General features: G+C 35.2%; 2 protein-coding genes across 2 annotated transcripts; both read left to right on the forward strand.

Moving 5' to 3' along the window:
• The first annotated feature begins 5,464 nt into the window (after nt 1-5,464).
• On the forward strand, nt 5,465-12,974 carry LOC126724601 (outer envelope protein 61). The gene is made up of 11 exons (XM_050429077.1): nt 5,465-5,881; nt 6,186-6,416; nt 7,368-7,424; nt 7,573-7,701; nt 8,019-8,096; nt 8,215-8,285; nt 8,735-8,784; nt 8,924-9,122; nt 10,681-11,248; nt 11,667-11,810; nt 12,420-12,974. The coding sequence occupies exons 1-11, from the start codon at nt 5,786-5,788 to the stop codon at nt 12,564-12,566; spliced, it is 1,770 nt and encodes a 589-aa protein (XP_050285034.1). The 5' UTR covers nt 5,465-5,785; the 3' UTR covers nt 12,567-12,974.
• Nucleotides 12,975-18,721: 5,747 nt separating this feature from the next.
• Nucleotides 18,722-19,372, forward strand: LOC126729429 (putative B3 domain-containing protein At4g03170). The gene has a single exon (XM_050434905.1). It carries the CDS (start codon nt 18,722-18,724, stop codon nt 19,370-19,372), a length of 651 nt encoding a protein of 216 aa, XP_050290862.1.
• The last annotated feature ends 4,580 nt before the right edge of the window (nt 19,373-23,952 follow it).

Raw genomic sequence — 23,952 nt, forward strand, 5'->3', positions numbered from 1 at the left:
AAATTTCAACCTTGCAATGCTAGCAAATCAAGGTTGGAGATTACTCCAAGACCAAGGCTCTTTGCTATATTAGTGCTTTAAAGCACGTTACTTCCCACGGCGTAGCTAGGCCTGTTCAAGGATATACCGGCACTGACAAAACCGGTCTGACCGCACCGCCCTGCCCGACTTAGAGCTCCGCCAAAGGTTTTCAGCAAGGTGATTGGCGGTAAATTTTCAGTGCCGACGTCGAATCGGTGTGGCCATCGGCGCCGAGATGTGCACACCGACAAAGACCGAACCGACCCGAGCATGTTTTATATATATGTTAATATGTATAAGAAGAACTAAAGAAGGAGAGGCCTAACGTTCTAAGAACCAGAAGAGGCCTAACGTTCATCCATGAATAGGGACGTCTTATAAAATAAATTTTGAATTCTTATCCATGAATGTACAGGCCTAAAGTCCTTATCAAAAAGAAATTTTAATTGAAAAAGGAAGTTAACGTGTGTGAGGTTGTGAGCTACTTCTCTCAGTTCAAAACGTGTGTCAGAGGAAATATTTGAGTGGTCTAGTCTATAAGTCTGTGTCTCCCAGATACATTTTTTGAAAATAAAAATTAAAAAAATATAAAAAATGTTGTATGGCCGTGTGGGTTAGTGGTTACAATCATGCCACTTGAGTTTTTTGAAAAAAAAAATATTAAAAAAATAAAAAATGCCGCATGGGTTAATCATTCTCTTGCACTTGCGTTTTTTGAAAAAAATAAAAAATGATGCCTGTCGCTGTTTGAGCCAGTCACTGTACAAATTTTTTTTCTTTCTCCTTTGATCTCAACCGTACAAGTCTTTTTTGTTGAGTTATTTCCTACTCAGCTACTCTCATCAGTCATTTCTCCTTTTCACTCTTTAGACTTCTACACTTTTATGTCATTGTATCAAATTTTTTTTTTCTTGTTTTCTCTCAGCCGCACACCGTTCCTGATTGTCTAACACTCTAACTTGTCTGTCTCTCTTTTTTAGACTTTTTGCTCTCATTCTCTAAGACTTTTTGCTCTCATTCTCTTTTTTGAGTCTTATTTGGGATTTCCTACTTTGGTTGGAAGGGCAAAATATCAAACTTTTTCTTTCTTGAAGGATAGAGTTTGGAAGAAGATTCAAGGTTGGAAGGGTAAATTACTCTCTAGAGTTGGTAAGGAAGTATTGATTAAAGCGGTTGCCCAATCAATCCCTACTTATACAATGAGAGTATTCCTTTTACTGGCCAAGCTTTGCAATGAACTTAACGCAATTTGTGCTAGGTTTTGGTGGGGTCAGATTGGAGATGAGAAGAAAATTCGTTGGAAGAGTTGGAGTGCATTATCTAAACCTAAAAAGGAAGGTGGGATGAGATTCAGAGATCTGAGAAATTTCAAACTTGCAATTCTAGCAAAACAAGGTTGGAGATTACTCCAAGACCAAGGCTCTTTGCTATATGAGTGCTTTAAAGCACGTTACTTCCCACGGTGTAGCTAGGCCTGTTCAAGGATATACCGGCACTGACAAAACCGGTCTGACCGCACCGCTCTGCCCGGCTCAGAACTCTGCCAAAGGTTTTCAGCAAGGTGATCAGCGGTAGATTTTTAGTACCAACGTCAAACCGGTATGGCCATCGGCGCTGAGATGTGCACACCGACAAAGACCGAACTGACCCGAGCATGTTTTATATATATGTTAATATGTATAAGAAGAACTGAAGAAGGAGAGGCCTAACATTGTAAGAACCATAAGAGGCCTAACGTTCATCCATGAATAGGGACGTTCTTATAAAATAAATTTTGAATTCTTATCCATGAATGTACAGGCCTAAAGTCCTTATCAAAAAGAAATTTTAATTTAAAAAGGAAGTTAACGTGTGTGAGGCTGTGAGCTACTTTTCTCAGTTCAAAACGTGTGTCAGAGGAAATATTTGAGTGGTCTAGTCTATAAGTCTGTGTCTCCCAGATACATTTTTTGAAAATAAAAATTAAAAAAATATAAAAAATGTTGTATGGCCGTATGGGTTAGTGGTTACAGTCATGCCACTTGAGTTTTTTGAAAAAAAAAATATTAAAAAAATAAAAAATGCCGCATGGGTTAATCATTCTCTAGCACTTGCGTTTTTTGAAAAAAATAAAAAATAAAAAATGATGCCTGTCGCTGTTTGAGTCAGTCACTGTACAAATTTTTTTTCTTTCTCTTTTGATCTCAACCGTACAAGTCTTTTTTGTTGAGTTATTTCCTACTCAGCTACTCTCATTAGTCATTTCTCCTTTTCACTCTTTAGACTTCTGCACTTTTAAGTCATTGTATCAGTTTTTTTTTTTTCTTGTTTTCTCTGAGCCGCACACCGTTCCCGGTTGTCTAACACTCTAACTTGTCTCTCTCGCTTTTTTAGACTTTTTGCTCTCATTCTCTAAGACTCCACTCACTCCATCACTCAGCTCAGTCAGACTCAAATAGGTGGTTTGTAATGGGTTTTAATATTTGGGTTTGTGATGGGTATTGAATCTTTTGATATTTAGATTTGATCTAAGTTTTGATTTGTGGTTTGAATCCTTGAGTTTTTTGGGTTTAGAATTTAGATATCTCTTCCTCTCTGTGTGTGATAGACAGGTGGACACCGACCACCGCGCCGACTGGAATTGCCACCGAGGTTTCCGGAGAATGGGTATTGAATCTTTTGATTGATCTAAGTTTTGATTTCTGGTTTGAATCCTCTAGTTTTTTGGGTTTAGAATTTAGATATCTCTTCCTCTCTGTGTGTGATAGACAAGTGGACACCGACCACCGCGCCGATTGGAATTGCCATCGAGGTTGCCGGAGAATCGTTCCTCAGGCGTGACAACGGCTTGGGTTTTTAGGAAACCGAAGATTCCAGTGTGGTGCAGAAACGGCCACAAAAATTGGCCGCACCGCACCTTGTACAGCCCTAGGTGTTGCTTCCTCGAAGCTTCAGATGTGCCTAATAGCTCTTATGTATGGAAGAGTTTAATGGCTACTCAACCTATCTTAAAACATGGGTGTTGTTGGCGAGTTGGAGATGGGGCTTCCATACGGGTCACCAAGGATAAATGGATACTTAATCACCCAACAAATAAGGTTCTTTACCCACCATTGGAGGAGGTGTGGGAATGGCGAGTGGCTGATCTTATTGATTGGAGGAGCAAGTTATGGGACTAGGAGTTTATTGAAGCTAATTTGCATATGGAGGATGCCAATAGCTCTTATGTATGGAAGAGTTTAATGGCTACTCAACCTATCTTAAAACATGGGTGTTGTTGGCGAGTTGGAGATGGGGCTTCCATATGGGTCACCAAGGATAAATGGATACTTAATCACCCAACAAATAAGGTTCTTTACCCACCATTGGAGGAGGTGTGGGAATGGCGAGTGGCTGATCTTATTGATTGGAGGAGCAAGTTATGGGACTAGGAGTTTATTGAAGCTAATTTTCATATGGAGGATGCCAAAACCATTTTAAGCATGCCATTGAGCCATAGAAATGCAGCTGATTTGCTCATGTGGTTGCATTCAAAAAATGGAGAATATACTGTGAGATCGGGGTATCACATTGCTAGACGAATAGCAAGACAAGAGGCTGGTATGGAGGAGAGCTATAGGGAAGTATATGGAAGCTTGGTTTGGAGGCACTTGTGGAAGCTACATCTTCCAAACAAAATAAAAGTCTTTGGGTGGAGGGCCCGCCAAAATGTGCTACCAACTCGGAAGAATTTGGCTCGGCGCAGAGTAATAATGGATGACGGTTGTGAGTGTTGTAAAGGGGACTCAGATTCTATTCTTCATGTTCTATGGTAGTGCGGGGTGGCGCAATATGTATGGGCTAGGAGTTTAAGGAGGTTGCAGAAAGCTAGAACCGGGCAAATGGACTTCATGCAGCTGGTGGTGGAGGTCATTATTAATCTGCCTAGTGAAGAGCAAGAGTTATTTTGGGTTCAGTGTTGGGTAATATGGAACCAACGTAACTCGGTGCTGCATGGAGGTAAAATATAGAACTCAACACTCTTGAACAAACGTGCAAGGGAGTATGTGGATGAATTCAAGGGATCGCAGCTCAGTTGGCTGTTTTGACAAATCCGAGATCGGTGCAAGTTTGGAGACCTCCCACAGGATCAGTGTATAAACTTAACTTCGATGTGGCAATATTTGATGGTACAAGATTATTAGGTGTGGGTGTTATTGTAAGGAATAGCTTGGGAGAAGTGATGGCTAGCCTGTCAGCTCGTGGCCTGACAGTGGCAAACAGTGAAGAAGCAGAAGCGTTAGCATGTCGGAAAGTGGTTGAGTTTGCCATGGATGCGGGGTTCATGGACCTAGTGATCGAGGGGGATAATGCAATGGTAATGAAGGCTATTGCTTCTCTACGGTTAGACAGATCACGACTAGGACACATATACGACGATATTCGCACGCTAGTTGTTGGGTTTAGAAGCTGTACTATTGGGTGTGTTAATAAAAGTGCCAACTCCGTGGCTCAAAGCCTTACACGTTTTGCTAGTCACTTAGATGATGAACTTGTATGGCTTGAGGAATCCCCACCCCCAGCCCTTGAAGCCTTGTACTTGGATGCCAGTTTTTTGAATGATGAATGAATTCCTGATTTGTTTTCAAAAAAAAAAAAAAAAAAATAGATCACAATTTAGCATCGTCATATATTCAAGTTAAAGTAAGTTTTTTTTTTTTTTTGGTTAAAATTTATGCTTCAACTATGATATTCAATCATTTATATGAAATTAAATTTAGTTCAGTTAGTATTACTCGTCAATTTATAAATTTAATGGATCAAATTAGTCTTAATTTAATTAGTATTAAATAATTTTATTTAATTAATGTTTACATATAAAAGACCCTAAATTATGTTGGGTTGTCCTTATTTTTCATCATACCAAGATACCAATTGGTTTTTGGTGTAGGCGAAGATTGAATCCTAGATCTCTTATTCAACTATCAAAAACTTTACCAGTTAAGCTAATTTAAACCCACTATATCATATCATCTTTACTTAGTTTAAGATTAAGGGTTTTGTTTATCAAAAAAAAAGATTAAGGGTTTTCTCAACCCAAAAAAAAAAAAAAAAAGCATAAGATTAAGGGATAAGTAAGATCTAGGAAAGTGAAAAGTAAGTTAGATATATTAACCAAAAGAAGAAAGAAAGTGGAGATAAACTTAAAGATAGTGAGATCTGATGTGGCTTCATTTTATTTTATTAAAAGTTACAAAAGTGTGAGACACCTGGAAATAAACTTACTGATGATGAGAGGGGGGTTTCATCAGCATTTGCAGTCGCATTCGCATTCGCTGGCAGTGACTGGAAATAAAATAAAAAGAAGAGGGGCATAAAGGTAATTTTAAAAGTAGAAACCAAACGCTTATTCGATTCTTTGGAGAGTAGACTTATGTTTCCAGTTGGACCTTTAAGTTGAAAATAAAATTTTTAGGTTCAGTTTTGGTGGGCGCGTGACTCGCAGCCTCTAATAAAATTACCAGCTCTGCTACAAATATTTATTATTGTTCGGCAATTATTCATTCATTAATCATTTCCTAAAACCCAAACTGAAAAACAGAAACTGAAACTCCCCAACCAAAAGTAAATTCCCAAATTTAAAAACCAACTCTCTCAGATCTCTATCTTTCTGCAGAAGCAGAATCACAAGAAGAAGAAGAAGAAGAAGAAGAAGAAGCTGTTATTGTTAGAATTTTTGTGGGTTTGAGATTTTGATCTTTCTGTAATTGAAGTTTGGAGAGAGAGAGAGCGAGAGAGAAGAAGAATGTTTAACGGAATGATGGATCCAGAGATGATAAGGCTCGCTCAGGAGCAGATGAGTCGAATGTCACCTGCCGATTTCGCTCGAATCCAACAACAGGTTTCTACCTAACCATTCAATCTATGCCTCTAATTTTCTGTTTTGGTGTTATTAGCTTTTTATTTTGATTACATAATCTGCTGATTTGATTAAATTCTGAGTTTTGAGAACTGGGTATCTCAGAAATTTTCATTTCAAGTTCTGGGTATTGATGTGTTTGAATTATGGTCGAATTGGGTGTGATTGGGGCTATAATTAGAAACCCACATTTGAATTTTTTTTTTTTTGGGATCTTTAAATTGTATGGTTTTGTTGGTTATAGTTATTGTTTTTATATGGGTATCTTATGTGAATGGCATTGCAGATGATGTCTAATCCAGATTTGATGAAGATGGCCACTGAAGGCATGAAGAACATGAATCCTGAAGACTTGAAGATGGCTGCAGAGCAGTTGAAGCATACCCGTCCCGAGGAGATGGCTGAGATTGGTGAGAAGATGGCTAATGCATCGCCCGAAGAGATAGCAGCTATGCGTGCCCGTGCTGATGCTCAGATGAGCTATGAGTTGAGTGCAGCTGAGGTGCTGAAGAAAAAGGTATATTTTGTAACCATCTCAAGTAATAGCTATCCATTTGTCTATGTTAAATATGGATCAATTTCTTTACAATGATTAAGACCTGTGCTTGACAAACATGATATTAGTTTGAGGGCCTAATCATCTTGTGCTTGTGAGGGCTCTTCACTTTGAAGCTGAGGATGTAAAAAGGAATGCATTGATAGTAAAAAAGGATATGTCAATTAAGGAGATAACAGGGACTTCAGATAGAATAGAACGGTGGAAAAGAATACATTTGGCCCACCTTGATTAGATTAAAATGTTAATTTTAATATAAAAAAATTTAAAGTTTTAAACATGTCATTTGAATACTTAAGTGTAAATTGAGAGAATAAATTAATGCAAAAAAATGTCAAATATATTCTTTAACGGGCAAAGTTTTACTCCAATTTGGCTTGGAGGAATCTCTTCCATACCATTACATGGTGGATTATAAGATCATCCACGTGTAATAAATCACATGGTTTACTAACTCATTTAAAAAGGAATGTGACTATTAAGTAGGTCATGTGACTGAAAATACAAGTGGATGCTTATTTGAGTTTCTATGTAGTGAGTTGGAGGAAAATTCTCTTTATCTTTAAATCCAAATTCACCTTAAAAGGGGTATTGCTTTAATAATACGGAAAGAATTTTAAAAGAGAATAAAAATTTAAAATTCACTTGTATATCACTTTTCAAATATAAGACCCACAGCATTTAAGATATATATATATCGATTCTCTAAAAGGAAAGAATTTTGGGTTTAGAGAAGTCATTGAGTGGCATTTCTTAGGGGAGGGTTGTTGGGGGTGCATTTATCCAAATGACATGAGTCAAATTTTTTCTGGTTGGGGTTAGAAGTGGGTAGACGGGTGATAGCCCCCCTTCAACCCTCTTGGCTTGGTCCATGTCTACCATGCATTTATGGATTTATTTTCAATTTGGCAGGGGAATGAGCTTCACAACCAGGGAAGGTTCAGTGATGCCTCAGAGAAATATTTGCTTGTAAGTGAACTTTTGTTTCTGTTTGAACCTTTTATTTACTCATTCATACATTCATTTATTTTTGTTATTGGTCCAAGAGATTGTTCTCTTGCTGGGTGTGGAGTCCCTTTTGACTGATATAAAATTGTTTTTGCTCTCTAAATCTTAGGCAAAGAAAAATTTACAAGGCATTTTATCCTCCAAAGGCAGAACAGTTCTGTTGGCATGCTCGCTCAACTTGATGTCGTGTTATTTGAAAACAAGACAGTATGATGAATGCATAAATGAAGGCTCTGAGGTATGAAGAAGTCATTTTTCTCTTCTGGTATCATTTTGTTATATGATATTGGTTGTCAATTGATCATGTCTATATCCATACATTTTGGCGTAACAATACCCACTGATAAAACAATATGTAGTAATTGAAACTAATAAATTAGGGAGCCTAGCATAACTGATAATATAACTAGGAAGAGTATCCGAGAACATAAGCTAACATATTTCCTTTTGTCTTGCTTTATGCTGCCTATGTAAGTGGACACTATTTTTTTATTGCATGCCTGTAAGTGTCTTTCCACCTTTAATCTAAGTTATTTAGTTCTTTTATTACTTCAGGTTTTGGCATATGATGCGAACAATATCAAAGCTCTTTACCGAAGAGGACAAGCATACAAAGAACTTGGTCAATTAGAAGTGAGTTCTATGTATTTATATGCAGTGATTAACTAATTGGTCTTTGAAGGATGTATATATTAATGTAACTGTATGCTGATTTGCTTGTGTTATCTAATGGCATTTCTGAATATGTTAGGATGCTGTGTCTGATTTGAGCAAGGCACTTGAAGTTTCCCCAGATGATGAAACAATTGCAGAAGTTTTAAGGTGTGCTCCTCTCTCAATCTCTATCTATCAACCAAAGAATAATGAAAGTATTTAGTGAACATGTCATACGTACAGCTGATGTATGCATCAATGTGAGTCCTTTGGACTTGGTTTGAGTGGTGAACCATATGCAATAACAGCTAATCTTTGAGATCTTAAAAAAGAAAGAAATTTTTTATTTTTTCCACTGAGAATCAGTTGATAATTAATCCAAATAGTTTGCAAATCACAAAATTTTAAACATATCATGTTTTACTTCTTTAAGCCTACGGTTTATACCATTAAGACTGTTGCTAATCCTATAAATGGCTCTTATATTTCAGAAATCAGGATTCTTGATTTTTTGGATTTCACATTCCCTCTTATAAGTTATTTAACTCTCAGTTTTAACATTAAGAATCTGAGCTGTCAAAATTGACAAGTTAAATGGTATCAAATTGCTGACATAGGGATGCAAAGGAAAAATTGGCCAAAGAAGGGGGTGGGCATGCACGAAGAGGTATGTTCCTTTCTTGTTTTTTTTGTTTTTCCTTTTTTTGGGGTCCCTGTATTAACTTCTTAAATGAGTGAGATCTATAGCATATATATCCCAGATATACAATCTTTTGACTTATTATTAATCTTTGCTTGTTTAATAGGTTTAGTGATTGAAGAAATTACTGAAGAGGTTGAGACTGTCAATTCCGAAAATCATAAAAGCTCATCCATGGAGCATTCAGTGGTACAGCCACATCAAAATGGTGACTCTGCTAAGAGTCAAAGTACAGTTAACAGAGGGGGTATTATGTCCAATTCTGAGTCTTTGCATGCTTTGAAAGATGACCCAGACACAATCAGGTTTGTTTGCGTCCATAAAAGAGTTATTGCCTGCTTGTCTAATTATAATTTCTTGTTAAAGATTACTTGCATGTGACCATAACATATTACGGACCTCATTTAGTTTTGGAGTATTTGGTGAGGTGTTTGTTCTTGTTTTCTACATTGACTTTTGTTATTTGCTATCATGGATCCTCTAAGATACAGTAATACATAATTACCATTACTATGAATAATTTACATTATGTACTGCAGAGAAAAATCTAATGGTTGGTATAAAATTCCATGCTTAAGCCCAATATATCATGGAGGATGTAGTAATTTGATAATGCAATAGTTTTGTTTGGCAAAATAAAAGTTATTAAGAGTGGATATTGGATGAACATCAATTTTCACCTGACTACTTTTCCATAGCAGTGCATTCATTTTTCCTTTAAAGCAAAGCGCCCTCACAAAAGCGCGCTTTTTTGAGCTTTTTTATTAAGCTTTAAGCGCGCTTTTTTGAGCTTTTTGTAATTTTTTTTAAAAAAAAATCCTGATTTGATTTTTAGCCATTAAATCTAAATATGTTTGATATAAGCCATTGATTTAATATATAAAAACTAATAGTGTGGTGTGCCACCATACACCTAAGCCTATCTCTTTAGATATTTTTGAACTTTTAACCACAACCACTCAAACAAACACTAAATCAGACACTCACAAAGATAACATTACTTAACATTCTAGTACTTTTTAGCCTTTGCCTTCTTGGTTCTATACTTCTATCGTCGATCTTAACATTACTTAAATCGTCGATCTTTTGAAGATAAAGAGAAAATGTTGGAGGAGTTAAAGATTTTATGCCAACGCAGTCTATTAGAGTGGTCTTGTTGTTGGGGTTTTACAGAGTGTTCTTCTCTCTCTAAGTTTATGCCTTCCCTTAGCTTAGTTTCCTGACTTCCCTCTTGCTGTTGTGTTGTGTTGTTTTGTGTTGTTGTTCATCATCATGAACATCTTGTACTTCTCTTTTATTTTTTTTCCCTCTTTAATATAAGATTTTTGATTACCTATCAAAAAAATTTTTTTTTTGATTCAACCATGTTTTGTAATCATGGCCATCAAATATCATGGTTGCATATATTTTGTAAAGCACAATAGAATTATATAAATGTTATATAAATTATATAAAATGTTTTATTGTAATTTATATGATTAATTGATCACTTGATTGTTGTATTGATCATTAATAATTTTTTTTTAAAATGTGCGCTTCACATCGATCAGGCGTGCGCTTGCGCTTTGTGCTTCGCGCCTAGGCTCCAGGAGGCCTTTGCGCTTAAGTGCGCTTAGCGCTTTTAACAACACTGGTTCAGGCTATATTTTGCAACAAGTTGTCTCAGAACTGAATTTAATCTTGAAATAAGATGTAGTCCTATTGGGAATATATATATATATATATATTTCCCCCTGCTGAATTCTAATTTCTAAAGGTCTTGTCCTGTTAATGCATCTGTTTCTATGTTCTGTACAGTCATTGAGTTATAAATCCGTAAGATAGCTAACCTTTGTTTGTGTGCATGGTGTATTTGTTTTATAGATCGTTCCAGAATTTTATTTCAAATGTTGATCCGGACACACTGGCTGCCATGAGTTCTGGAAAATCTGGAGAGGTACCTCCTGAAATGGTTAAGACTGCATCAAATGTGATCAGCAAGATGTCACCTGAAGAACTTCAAAAAATGCTTGAAATGGCTTCTTCATTTCAGGGGGAGAACCCATATTTTACGGGAGGTTCCTCAGATAATAATCCTGGCAGCTCAGTTCCTCCAAATATGACACCTGACATGCTTAAAACAGCAACTAATATGATGAATAAAATGTCACCGGACGACCTTCAGAAGATGTTTGAAATGGCATCCTCTTTGAAAGGGATGGACTCAGTTCCTACAGCAGCAGCTGTAAAAGGGGTTTCAGATACTGGGCCAAAATCTTCAGCCGCCCAGGAAAATCCTGTAGTTAATAGATCTAGTGTTGTCGGTGAATCTAGTTCATCTCATGATATGTTTTCAAATTTAAGAACTTCTACTCCATCAAGCTTCCCATCCTCGACTCCTGATTTGCAAGAACAGATGAGAAATCAAATGAAAGATCCAGCAATGCGGCAGGTTTGTTGATTTTATAAAAGCATAAATTAGATGTTTGGTTGCTTTATGTAGATTAAAAATAAAATTTTTTTCCTAGTGAAATGTTCTTAAATGTTTAGTGAAGCCCAGTTTGAAATCAAAATTTTCTTTTCCCAAAAAAAAAAAAAAAAAAATCTGTCAGATGCTATATTAATTTTTATCATTAATTTGAAACTTTATTCGATGCAGTCAGACTACATATGTTATGACAATTTTCGATTTCTGTGTATTTTTTGTTTCCACTTTTGGATATTACTCGGTCACTGGATACTGCTTGTTACTGAAAAAGTATAGCCCCAAGGATGAGTTTTTGCTTTGAATTGTTTATTGTGCCAATGGAATTACATTATTTTCTCTGGCTAAAAGAGTTCATGAATAAAATTTGCACAATCTTTGGCAGATGTTTACATCAATGATTAAGAATATGAATCCAGACATGATGGCAAACATGAGTGAACAGTTTGGTATGAAGCTTTCTCGAGAAGATGCAGCAAAAGCTCAACAAGCTATGTCATCATTATCACCAGACGACTTGGATAAAATGGTACCAAATCTTTACCCAAATTTTTAATGCATGTCTCATTCTTTATAACAGAACTAGCTAGAAATTTTTAATTTGCAATATAGCATTCTAGAATATGTTCAGTTTGTCTAAATCTTTGCATCCTTAATTTATAAAGAAGATATTTCTTCAAGTGTTTAGAAGGCATGCATCATTGTCATTTATGAAATGTCACTGCTATTGTCATGAGTGAATTAGATATGATCTGGATCGACTTGATGTTTGGAAGATGGATGAAAATAATATCAAAGAAAAGTGAAAACCACATTATGAGACTTTTTTTTGGTATAGATTGTCTCAGAATTGAAAAGAAAATCTATAACGCACCCCTCAATTTAAGTGAAATTTATGTTGTTTCACTCTCATCCTATGTAATGTAATGAAAGTTTTAAGATTCAAAATGTCTTTAGATGTATAAGTTTGACTCAAAAACCAGTCATTGGAGATGAGGTCCCTTGAAGTTACAGGCTATAAAGGAGTCCTCTTGAGAAAATATACCTAACTCATCTGATCCAAAATTTGCACAGCTTACTGTTACTGTAGTTGATGATGAATGTGAGTTTTTTGGTTTCCTGTGAATTGTTGGTGCAGATGCGTTGGGCAGACAGGCTTCAAAGAGGAGTGGAAGGTGTAAAGAAGACAAAGAATTGGCTGCTGGGAAGACCTGGCTTGATTCTGGCTATATGCATGCTAATTTTGGCGATGATCCTTCATCGGCTGGGATACATTGGTGGCTAGAAATCTCAGTCATGTAAAAATCCTATGTAAGTTCATACTCTGGATGATTGACAAGTGTAGAAGCTGAACGTCCTTCAATAATCTCCAGGAGGGACGGAAAATGCAATGCAATGTTTACTTTAAGAAATGGAATACAATATAAAAAGGGGTTAGGGAGAGAGAGAGAACCTGTTGGGGTGGGGAGGGGGTTGTTTGATGGATAAACATGATGCACAAGAATTTTTTTTTTTTTTTTCCTTTATATTTTAAATGCGGAATTCTTTGATTTATTGAAACCCGTACTGAAAGTAGAGGAGATAAGATTACAGTGCTAAAAGGGACTCTCAAGGAGAGACCCCAATTACGGAACTGACTGTCAATAAACTTATGTAGCGTGCAATGATTACGGATATGTGATTTCTTGAGTCATATTGTGAATATATATATATATATATATATATATATATATATATATATATGAAACCGGACGAGTGAGAGTAAAAAACTATGCGGGACTCTTTTATTTTTATATAAATATTTGAGAGAGAAACTTTATGGGATTTGATCCTCTAGAATTATTGCTTATAAGCTTTGAACATAAGATCGTCTTCTGCTCCACCTCACTCCAAACTTGAACTAAAACCCAAGTGGTGATAAAATAAACAGTTTCATTGTGTTATGTCAATTTATAAAAAAGTCCAGCCACACTATTGTAAGGATTCATTATTTTGTATAACATATTGGGTTGCATGCAATTGTTCATAAAAGATATATAGAGAAGGCACGGTTGTGTGACATATTGGGTTACATGTCACGTCATTCCATAAAAGAAATTTCCTATAAATTGTGGGTTTACAAAGCAGATCGTTCTTAATTAAAAATCTCCAGCCATTTCATTTTATACATCGCTCCAAGAAAGTCTCTCAGATTACAAACAATTCTGATCGCTCCAAGAAACTCTCCTCTTCTGAGAAAGTTTCTCTTTCTTATCACAGAATCCATGGTGGGGGATAGAAAACGAAACAGAAAAGAAGCAAGTATGGGTGAAGGCTCGAAGGCAAGCACGTCCAAAGATCAAGAGGATGGTGCTACGACTTTGGAGGCACAGAACAAGAACAAGAAAAGAAAGTATGTTGTTGACAATGGTAGAGCAACCATTAATCCAAAACCAAAGGAAAATGCGAAACCTAAAGGGCTTCAAAGCACACCTGAGTCCCGCATTTATGCCTATGAGCTCCCAAAGATGCCACCAGTTAGGAGAGATATTGGCAGCTTAGTTAAGAATAATGAATACTCTACACCTTTTGAGAAGCAGTTGCAAGACAATGATATCAAGCAACATTATCGTCTTTTCTTGGGCCAAAGAGCTGTAAGAAAGTTCCTCTTTCCATTGTTGAACGATGAAGTGCTGCAAGATTTCGTTCGTCAAGGAATTCCAGTCACGGCGTATGATGTACAAGGCAATGCGTTTCCGATGGAGTTCAAGCAAACTTCATGCAAGGATAAGCGCCATATACTTACTCGAGGGTGGGCAGAATTCTGTAATGAACATGGCCTACGAGCGTTTAAAGATTTTGTTACGTTGTGGATGTTCCGCCATAAAGAAACGGACAGGCTTTGCTTTGTCATCTCCATAAGAACAGTTGACGATTTGGATCATGGCATCAAGCCGAGGCCAATCAATAATTAGTCGAGCAAAATATGGATATGTGGCATGCATGCAAGAACCAAAAGAAGGCTTCTTTGTGAGTTACTGACAGTCTTTTTGGTTTGATTCTTGATAGTAAAGATCGTTTTCTTGGTTTCTTTGGCGTTGGCTTTTGGTATCTCACTAGGTAGTAGTAGTAATTCTTTGCCTTTGGCAGTTACAGGGACAGTGTTTTTAGTTTGATTCTTGCTAGTTGTGATAGTTTTCTTGGTTTTCTTAGGCGTTGGCTTTTGGTATCTTACTAGCTAGTTAGTAATTTTTTGCCTTTGGCACTTGGCAGTAGGAATTAGTAGGCATAAATGTTCATATTACAGGGTTTCAATGGCAATGGTTGATTTTGCAAGAGTCTTGCGGGAAAATACATATTGTAGCAATCTGTAAGATGTAATATTTGCAATAACAGTGACCCTCTAAGATGTAAAATTCAAATTCTCAATTGTTCTTCGTATGCATGTTATTCAACAATATGTCTTACTTTAGAGAGGCACATGAGTTTGTTTATCTTATTTTAGAGATTAAATTCTACAAGGACATGGTGTAAAACTCATGTTTTACACCCTTTAATTCTAATATGCCACATCATCTTATTACATATTTAAGAATAAACACAATCACACTCAATCAATTTTGTTACCCATATATAAATCTAACCAAATTGGGAATTTATTGAGATGTTATTAGGTGTGGTAGGATGTATTGAATTTTAAGTAAAATGCTGACATGACAATCACTTATTTGATGGTGTAAAATATGAGTTTTACATCCCATCCTTATAGAATTTAATCTCCTTATTTTAATGTCTACTTCTGGAAGCAAATTTTGTGTTAATAAAAAATTATTTTTTATTCAATTTATAAACTCACGTTTTACAAATGCCAAAAAGAAAAAAATGTTGAAAATACTTGTTAGTATTCAATTTATCTTAAATTTGATAAGTAGGGAGTGTAGAGAAAGAAAATGTATTAAAATGGTAAAAGTTTCAAAATTAATACTTATTGAATGGTGTGGTATTGTCAAAAGTTAAATTAGATATAAATTTCTTTTTCTATCCCACACCTTAGAAAATTAAAATCCAAACTTAGAAATAATTTTTCTGCAAGTTATCGGTAAAAAACACATCCAAGCAAATGGTACCCGATTGAAACATAGAAAACATAGATTCGAGTCGCCTACTTGCAGGTTGCAACTACTTCAAAGCCAACGTGATACTCCTTGGTTAGATAACTAAGATATTGGTGAATATCACATATGATCAAGAAAAGAGTAACTATAATTACATGAAAACCAAGAAAGCAGTTACTAAGAAGTAGTGGAATGAATATCACATATGAATATTAGAGGCAATGAAACAATAGCTACTATAGATCTTTCAAGGGTACGTTTGGTACATTGAATGTAGATTACATTAGGAATAGTAATCTTTATTACTGGGAATAGAAGACATTGTAATTGAATAACTATTACTATTCATAAGTTTGGTTGTTACATATGGAAAACTTGTAAAAGATAATGTATAAGAAAACTTTATATTTGTTCCTCAAAAAAAAAAAAAATTTATATTTTTGGAAATATATTAATTTTAAAACTTATTATATACACTAAGGAATAGCTATTACATTCATTTTAAAGAGGAATAACTATTCTTCAATTTAAAGAATAGTTATTACAATGTAATAATTAATCCATATAATAAAGATGCAACCAAATGACTTAACTATTCCATTACAGAAGCTATTGCAACATACCAAACATTCCCCAAGTCTCAAAGGCGGGGTGTCACATTCGGTTAACTGAACGTGGTGATAGCCTAAGAATGAATCCTATCCCTACCTAATAAAATGAGATGCTGGTAATTGCTTGTAAAAAATGACATAATGCTAATCCATGTTCCACACGGCCAAGGAGGCATTGTTTTTAAATATCATTATGACTTGGTCATTTGGAAGAGATTCTTTCTTGATTAGAATAGTGGAATGAAAGGCACTACAAGAAAGATATACACCTTTTCAAATCGCCTTGCAAAGATAGACTTTTAAGTCTCTAACTATGATTAGATGCATTCCGAAACCTCATACTGACCACTATCAAAGAGAAGCTTTTTCCTATACTATAGTTGCAAGTCTATTGTTGTGTTTTGGAATTAGGGGAAGCAAAACGTACTTCAACAAGTAGAAGCTTTCTGGCAGGGATGGACCTAGGTGGGGGCCCAGGCCCCCCTTGGGTCCAAATTTTTATTTATTTATGATTATTATATATTTTATTTTTGTAATTCAGTCACCATTCCAAAACCTTAGCCCTCTTTTTCTCAATAAGTCTAGCCAGCCTCACCCAAATAGTAACTATCCAACCCATAAACTTAACAAAAATAATAAAAACATTCACAATAGTGATTGTATTTTAACAAAAAAAAAAACTATTTTACCACCAAAAAACCAAAAAGTTATGTGTTATTGGAGAAACTAAAACTAATTTTTTTGCAACTATAGTAAACTAGTATAAATATTAGTTAACTGTAACAAGCTGTTAAAAATAAAATACAATATTTTATTAAGATTATATATTTTTATTCAATTAAAAAACTCAAATTCTCTCTTTTCCCTTATTATTTTAATGAGTTGTTTATATTATTTTAAATAAAGTGATAAAAAAATAGAACATTTAATATTAGGTGTATTATAAAGTGATGTAGTAAAATAGATAAAGTACATTTTTGAGGTGCTAAAAGCTAAAATTTTTAGCATCACCACTGTGAATTCTCTAACTTCAATAAAAAAAAAAACTAGTCTTTTAAAAAAACATTATTTTGTTTTTGTTTTTATCTTTACTAGTAAATAATTACATCTTAATGTATTTAGAATAACGATTTTGAATATTTATAATTTTTTAATATAATATGAATGCATATTTGGATTTTTTTTTTCCTTTATACTCCGGCCCCACTAAATCCTGAGTCCGTCCCTGCTTTCTGGCAAAGCTTCAAATAAATAAAGTGGTTGAGCTATTCACTTCATTAATTTGACTTTACTTTACTTGATATATTATCTAAGCTCAATATAGTAACCCAAACAACGTGCATGCTCGCCCTTAATCAATTATGAGGGGAAAACACATTGAGAAGAAGTGAATTAAGTCTTCCTTAATTCACGCCTAAGCCACCTCAATATTTTGACTAATAATTAAAATGAAGAAAAGCTCGGCTTCTGCTCCACCTCACTCCTTAAAAGTTAAAACTTGAAGTAAAACCCAAGTGGTGATAAAATAAGCAGTTTTATTGTGTTATGTCAAATTTATCTAAAAGTCCGACCACACTATTGTGCATATAATCAATTGAATGAGATTCCATGCATTTGGGTATCTTTCAAAGAATTATATTGGTTTGTGCCTACAAATGAAGGCATATTGGCAGTTATTAGTTGGCTTGTAAAAGGGAAGAAGATGCATTACTCTCCGGAAAATACAAGCCTCAGGGCAGGTTCTTGTCTACTTTGAGATATGTATTCAGCAGTTCTGCCTTCTTAATAGTGCATCACACTATTTTATACTCAGACTCCTGTAGAAGAAACCATTTTTGGGGAAAAATTTTAAGGAAGCGACAGTAACTCCTAAAATTTTGAGTTATGTTATTTATGTATATTAAATTTTATTTTATTTTGTACTTAAATTGGGTAACTAAAGAGCAAATAAGAATTTCATTAATATGTAAGGACAAATAATAGCTAGGAATATTGTTGTTGAGCCATGGATATATAGGTTACTCTACAAAAAAAAAGTGATTTGAGGGTTTAAAAAAAGGAGTTTATTGTTTTGATATGGTTATCACAGTTTAGGGGTGGAACTATTATACATGTAAACTTTTCTAGGTTACTATCGTTCCCAACTACTGAATTAACAAGTACAAGAGACCAAGGGAGGTATGGCCCTCCAAACTTAAAATTAAAAAAAAAAAAAAAAAAAAAATCTGTATATCAGATTTAAAAATTTGGGTCTAACTTATTATACTAATATTAGTTCCATAAAAATATTAAAAATTTGCTGCCGAAAAAGAAAAGAAGCATCAATCCCATTTTTGTAAGTGTGTAGTGTGAGATCGTGTGTTTCTTTGTGGTGCTAGGCAGGGTCCTCTATGGGCCATACTTATGATTTGGTTCATTTGGTGTACATACTGGGCTGCATGCAACTAATCATAAAAGAATAAGGCGCAGCTATCAGTTGTGCATTTTCTCATTGGGTTGCATGCCGCGTTATTCCTTAAAAGAAATTTCCTATAAATTGTGGGTTTACAAAGCAGATCGTTCTTAATTAAAAATCTCCAGCCATTTCATTTTACACATCGCTCCAAGAAAGTCTCTTAGATTACAAACAATTCTCATCGCTCCACGAAACTCTCTTCTCTTCTGAGAAAAGTTTTCTCTTTCTTTTCACAGAATCCATGGTGGGGGATAGAAAAAGAAACAGAAAAGAAGCAAATATGGGTAAAGGCTCAAGGGCAAGCACGTCCAAAGATCATGAGGATAGTGCTACGACTTTGGAGGCACAGAACAAGAACAAGAAAAGAAAGTGTATTATTGATAATGGTAGAGCAACCAGTAATCCAAAACCAAAGGAAAATGCTAAACCAGAAGGCCTTCAAATCACGCTTGAATCCCACATTTATGCCTATGAGCTCCCAAAGATGCCACCAGTTCAGAGAAATTTTGGCAGCTTAGTTAAGAATAATAGATACTCCACACTTTTTGAGAAGCAGTTGCAAGAAAAAGAATTCAAGGAATATCGTCTTTACTTGAGCAAAACAGCTGTAGAAAAGTTGCTCTTTCCATTGTTAAGGAATGAAGAGCTGCGACATAATGTCATTCGTCAAGGAATTCCAGTCACGGCGTATGATGTACAAGGCAATGCATTTCCGATGCAGTTCAAGCAAAGTACAGGCAAGCAGAAGCGCTATATGCTTACTAAAGGGTGGACAAGATTCTGTAATCGACATGGCCTACGAGAGTTTAAAGATTTTGTTACGTTGTGGATGTTCCGCCATAAAGAAACGGACAGGCTTTGCTTTGTCATCTCCTTTAGAACATTTGACTATTTGGATCATGGCATCAAGCAGAGGCCAATCAATAATTAGTCGAGCAATATATGGATATGGCATGCATTCAAGAACCAAAAGAAGGCTTCTTTGTGAGTTACTGACAGTCTTTCTGGTTTGATTCTTGGTAGTAATGATCGTTTTCTTGGTTTCTTTGGCTTGGATTTTGGTATCTCACAAGGTAGTAGTAGTAATTCTTTGCCTTTGGCAGTAGGAATGAGTGTGCATAATTCCATGTTACAGGGGCAGTGTTTTTAGTTTGATTCTTGCTAGTTGTGATAGTTTTCTTGGTTTTCTTAGGCGTTGGCTTTTGGTATCTTACTAGGTAGTTAGTAATTCTTTGCCTTTGGCAGTAGGAATTAGTTGGCATAAATGTTCATATTACAGGGTTTGATGACGATATAGCAATGGTTGATTTTGCAACAGTCTTGCGGGAACATACGTATTGTCGCAATCTGTAAGATGTAACATTCGCAATAACAATGACCCTCTAAGATGTAAAGTTCAGATTCTCAATTTTTCTTCGTATGCATGTTATTCAACTATATGTCTTACTTTAGATAGGCACACGAGCTTGTTTATCTTATTTTAATGTCTACTTTCGGAAGCAATGCGTGTAATTTGTTGTATCCAATATATATTGTCATGAATTTCTAATCACGTTTTGTCTTCTAGCTACTTTTATGAGTTAATGGAATAAAGTATTTTAGTATCGGTTTTATTTTTTATTTTTTGAGTTATCAATGCACATAGTCAATCAAGCTACATCCTTATTTTTTTGTTTTTCTTTTTTGAGTTATATATCAATGTATATATATACCTTAGAAAATTATAATCCAAACCTAGAAATAATTTTTTTGTAAGTTATCTCCAGGCTTTCAAACACATCCAAGCAAATGGTACTCAATTGGAACATAGAAAGCATAGATTCACATCGTCTACTTGCAATTGAATCAAAGCCAACGTGATGCTCGTTGGTCAAATGACCAAGAAAATGCAGAATATATACCACATATGATAATAATAAAAAAAAGTACCTAAACCATGAAATCAGTTGCTAAGTAAAGAGGTAGAACCATAAATACTGCTTAATAATATTCCATTCCTCGAAAGCCTGTGAATACTAATGGCATGCACAGTAAAATGGTAGCTACTATAAATCTTTCAAGTCTTGAAAATGGGGGTGTCGCGTTCGGGTAACCGATTATGGTGACAGCTGATGTATAAATCCTATCCCTACTTAATCACTTGAGATGCTAGGGATTGCTTGTAAAGAATGATATAATGCTAAGCCATGTTCCACACGGCTAAGGAAGCATTGTTTTTAAATCTCATTATGACTAGCTAGGTATGTGTTTGGATAGGATTATTTCTGCGTTTTGCATCCACGTTTGGACTTTCACGTGTTTCAGATTTAAAATTTTTTTTTTTTCCTTTGCCGTGATTGTTGACTTAATATAGTGTGAGCAGTGAATACCTCAGCAACTTTTCCAACACCTTTTAATCAACTATCATGGAACCCACAAATCTCACTTTTCAGCAATTTTTTCATTAAAAATGGGTCTCATGATACTATTCACACATTTAAAAATTATTTTGTTACAGTGTTTTCAGTTTTCAGTTTCAGTAAAATAAGTTCTATCCACACGAACCTTATGTCGTTTGGAAGAGATTCAGAGCCCGTTTGATCATGGATTTCAAAAATTGTTGTTTAAAATGATGTGAAAATTGTGGTTTAAAAAGTATTGTTGAAATACGTGTTTTTAGTGTTTAAAAAATAAAAAAGTGTGTTTGATATCATAATTTAAATAACATGTTTCAATGTTCAAAAAATAGAAATATGTGTTTGGTATTTGTGTTTGATTTTAAAAAAAAAGCTAACTAGGTGGACTTTGGGATTCGGCGTGAAGAGACTTTGGGATAATTGTGAGAGGAAGAGATGAGACATACCTGACCAGGTGGGCCCTTACCATTTTCAAGATAATTACCCTATTGCCACTTAAAACCTTTATTTGTTGTTTAAAGATAGGTCGGAGGTGATTTCAAAATTGTGTGTTTGAAAACCGGTCTTGGAACAATGTTTTCCAAACATCCTGTGTTGAAAATGGATGACCAAACACATTTTTCTTTTTTTGGACACATATGTTCAGTGTTTAAACACTGAATGTGTGTGTTTAAACTGGATGACCATACGGTCTTTCATTTCTTTTATCAGAATAGTGGAATGAAAGGAACTACAAGAAAGATATACCCCTTTTCAAATCACCCTTCAAAGACAGACGTTTAAGTCTCTGTCTATGATCAGATGCTTTCCGAACCCCCTTATTGACCGCTTTTAAGGGGAAGCTTTTTCCTATACTATATATAGTTGCAACTTGCATCATGCATGTTAGCCCTTAATTAATTATGAGGGGAAAAGTACATGCACACGGAGAAGAAGTGAAATATACCTATTAAGTCCTCTTTTAATTCACGCCTAACCCATCTGAATATTTTTTGACTAATAATTAAAATGAACAAAAGCTCGGCTTCTGCTCCACCTCACTTCTTAAAACTTGAACTAAAACCCAAGTGGTGAAAAAATTAGCGGTTTTATTGTATCATGTCAAATTTATCTAAAAGCCCAACCAAATGAGATTCCATGCATTTCGGTACTTTTCAAAGAAATATATTGGTTTGTGCCTACAAATGAAGGCTTATTGGCAGTTATTAGTTGGCTTGTAAAAGGGAAGAAGATGCATTGCTCTCCGGAAAATACAAGCCTCGTGGCAGGTTCTTGTCTACTTTGAGATGTATTCAGCAGTTCTGCCTTCTTAATAGAGTGCATCACACTTATTTTATACTCTACTCAGGCTCCTGTAGCTATTTCGGAAGAAACTATTTTTGGGGAAATTTTTTGAGGAAGTGACTAGTAACTCCTAAAGTTTTGAGTTATGTTGTTTACGTTTTTGTTTTGTTTTTAATTAACTCAAGAGCAAATAAGAATTGCATTAATATGTTAAGAGAAGTGTCACGTCTATAACATTTTCACAACAAATTATAAGTGGTAAATTGTTATTGGTAATTCTAATTTAAACCCATCACTGAAATTAATTTTTTGACCAATTAGTAACAACTTGCAACTTATAATTTGTTATAAAAATGTTATAAATATTGCATTTCCCATATGTTGAAGTACAAATAATACCTAGGAACATTGTTGTTGAGCCAAGGATAGGTTACTCCGGAGTAACCTATCCTTTTAATATAATGTGATTTCCTTTTAATATAATGTGATTTGAGATGGTGAAAAGAAATGAGTTTATCGTTTTAATATGGTTATCACAACTCACAAGTTAGGGGGGTGGGACTATTATATACATGTAAACTTTTCTAGGTTATTTTCGTCTCCCACTACGTACGGAATTAACAAAGAGACCAAGGGAGGTATGGCCCTCCAAAATTTTAAAAAAATTAAATATATATATATATAATTTTAAATTCGGGTCTAAAATAATAATACTTAGTTCCCTAAAAAAAATTAAAAACTGACTGTTAAATTAAAAAAAGAAAAGAAAAAGAAAAGAAGCATATATGTATCCCATTCTTGTACTTGTGAATTGTGAGATCATGTGTTTCTATGTGGCTAGGGTGCTCAATCATAGGGTCCTCAATCTCATTGGGTTGCATGCATGCCATGTCATTCCATAAAAGAAATTTCCTATAAATTGTGGGTTTACAAGGCAGATCAGTTCTTAATTAAAAATTTCCAGCCCTTTCATTTTACATATCGCTCCAAGAAATTAGTCTCTTAAATTAGAAACAATTCTCACCGCTCCAAGAAACTCTCTTCTCTTCTGAGAAAAAAACTTCTCTTTCTTTTCACAGAATCCATGATGGGGGACAGAAAAGAAGGAAATATGGGCAAAGGCTCAAAGGCAAGCACGTCTAAAGAGGAATTCAATTACGCGGATGAACTGGAAGTGGCTCAGGTACTTGTTTCTCTAAATGAATCCATGATGATGAGGGATAGAGAAGAAGAAAATATGGGTAAAGGCTCAAAGGCAAACACGTCCAAAGTGGAATTCAACGAGAAAGAACCGCAAGTGGCTTCGAAACTTTTTGCTCCAAGTCTCGAGGAACAGTTACGGGATCATCATGATCATGAGGATAGTGCTACGACTTCGGAGCCACTGAACAAGAATAAGATAAGAAAGTGTGTACTTGATAAAGCCCGTAGAGCAAGAGATAAAGAAAGCAGCTTGAGTCAGAAATTTTCGACTTTGGAAGAGACCGAGAAAAGAAAGATTTTGTCCACAATTTTTGACCACGAGCCCGAAAAGATGCCACCAGTGCCGGAACATATTGCCATGTTAATCAAGGATGGGCAGTGCTCTACACCTTTTTTTAAACAGTTGCAAGTACATGAATTCACCGCTGCTACTCTTCTCTTGAGCAAACCAGTTGTAGAAACCTGCCTCTTCCCATTGTTGAATGAGGAAGAGAAAAATGCTCCCGGTGGAATTCCGGTCACGGCGTATGATGAAAAAGGCGACCCGTTTCCGATGAGGTTCAAGAGGAGAACAGGCAAGAACGACTATATGCTTTGTGAAGGGTGGAAAGAATTCAGTATAGAACAT

Source organism: Quercus robur, chromosome 1 (assembly GCF_932294415.1).
Source record: "Quercus robur chromosome 1, dhQueRobu3.1, whole genome shotgun sequence".
Classification (NCBI taxonomy): domain Eukaryota; kingdom Viridiplantae; phylum Streptophyta; class Magnoliopsida; order Fagales; family Fagaceae; genus Quercus; species Quercus robur.

Coding starts and splice junctions, on each gene's coding strand:
- LOC126724601 (XM_050429077.1), top strand. CDS start 5,786: ATGTTTAACGGAATGATGGATCCAGAGATGATAAGGCTCGCTCAGGAG. Junction 8,097..8,214: donor AAGAACTTGGTCAATTAGAA/GTGAGTTCTATG, acceptor TGAATATGTTAG/GATGCTGTGTCTGATTTGAG. Junction 11,249..11,666: donor AAGATCCAGCAATGCGGCAG/GTTTGTTGATTT, acceptor AATCTTTGGCAG/ATGTTTACATCAATGATTAA.
- LOC126729429 (XM_050434905.1), top strand. CDS start 18,722: ATGGGTAAAGGCTCAAGGGCAAGCACGTCCAAAGATCATGAGGATAGT.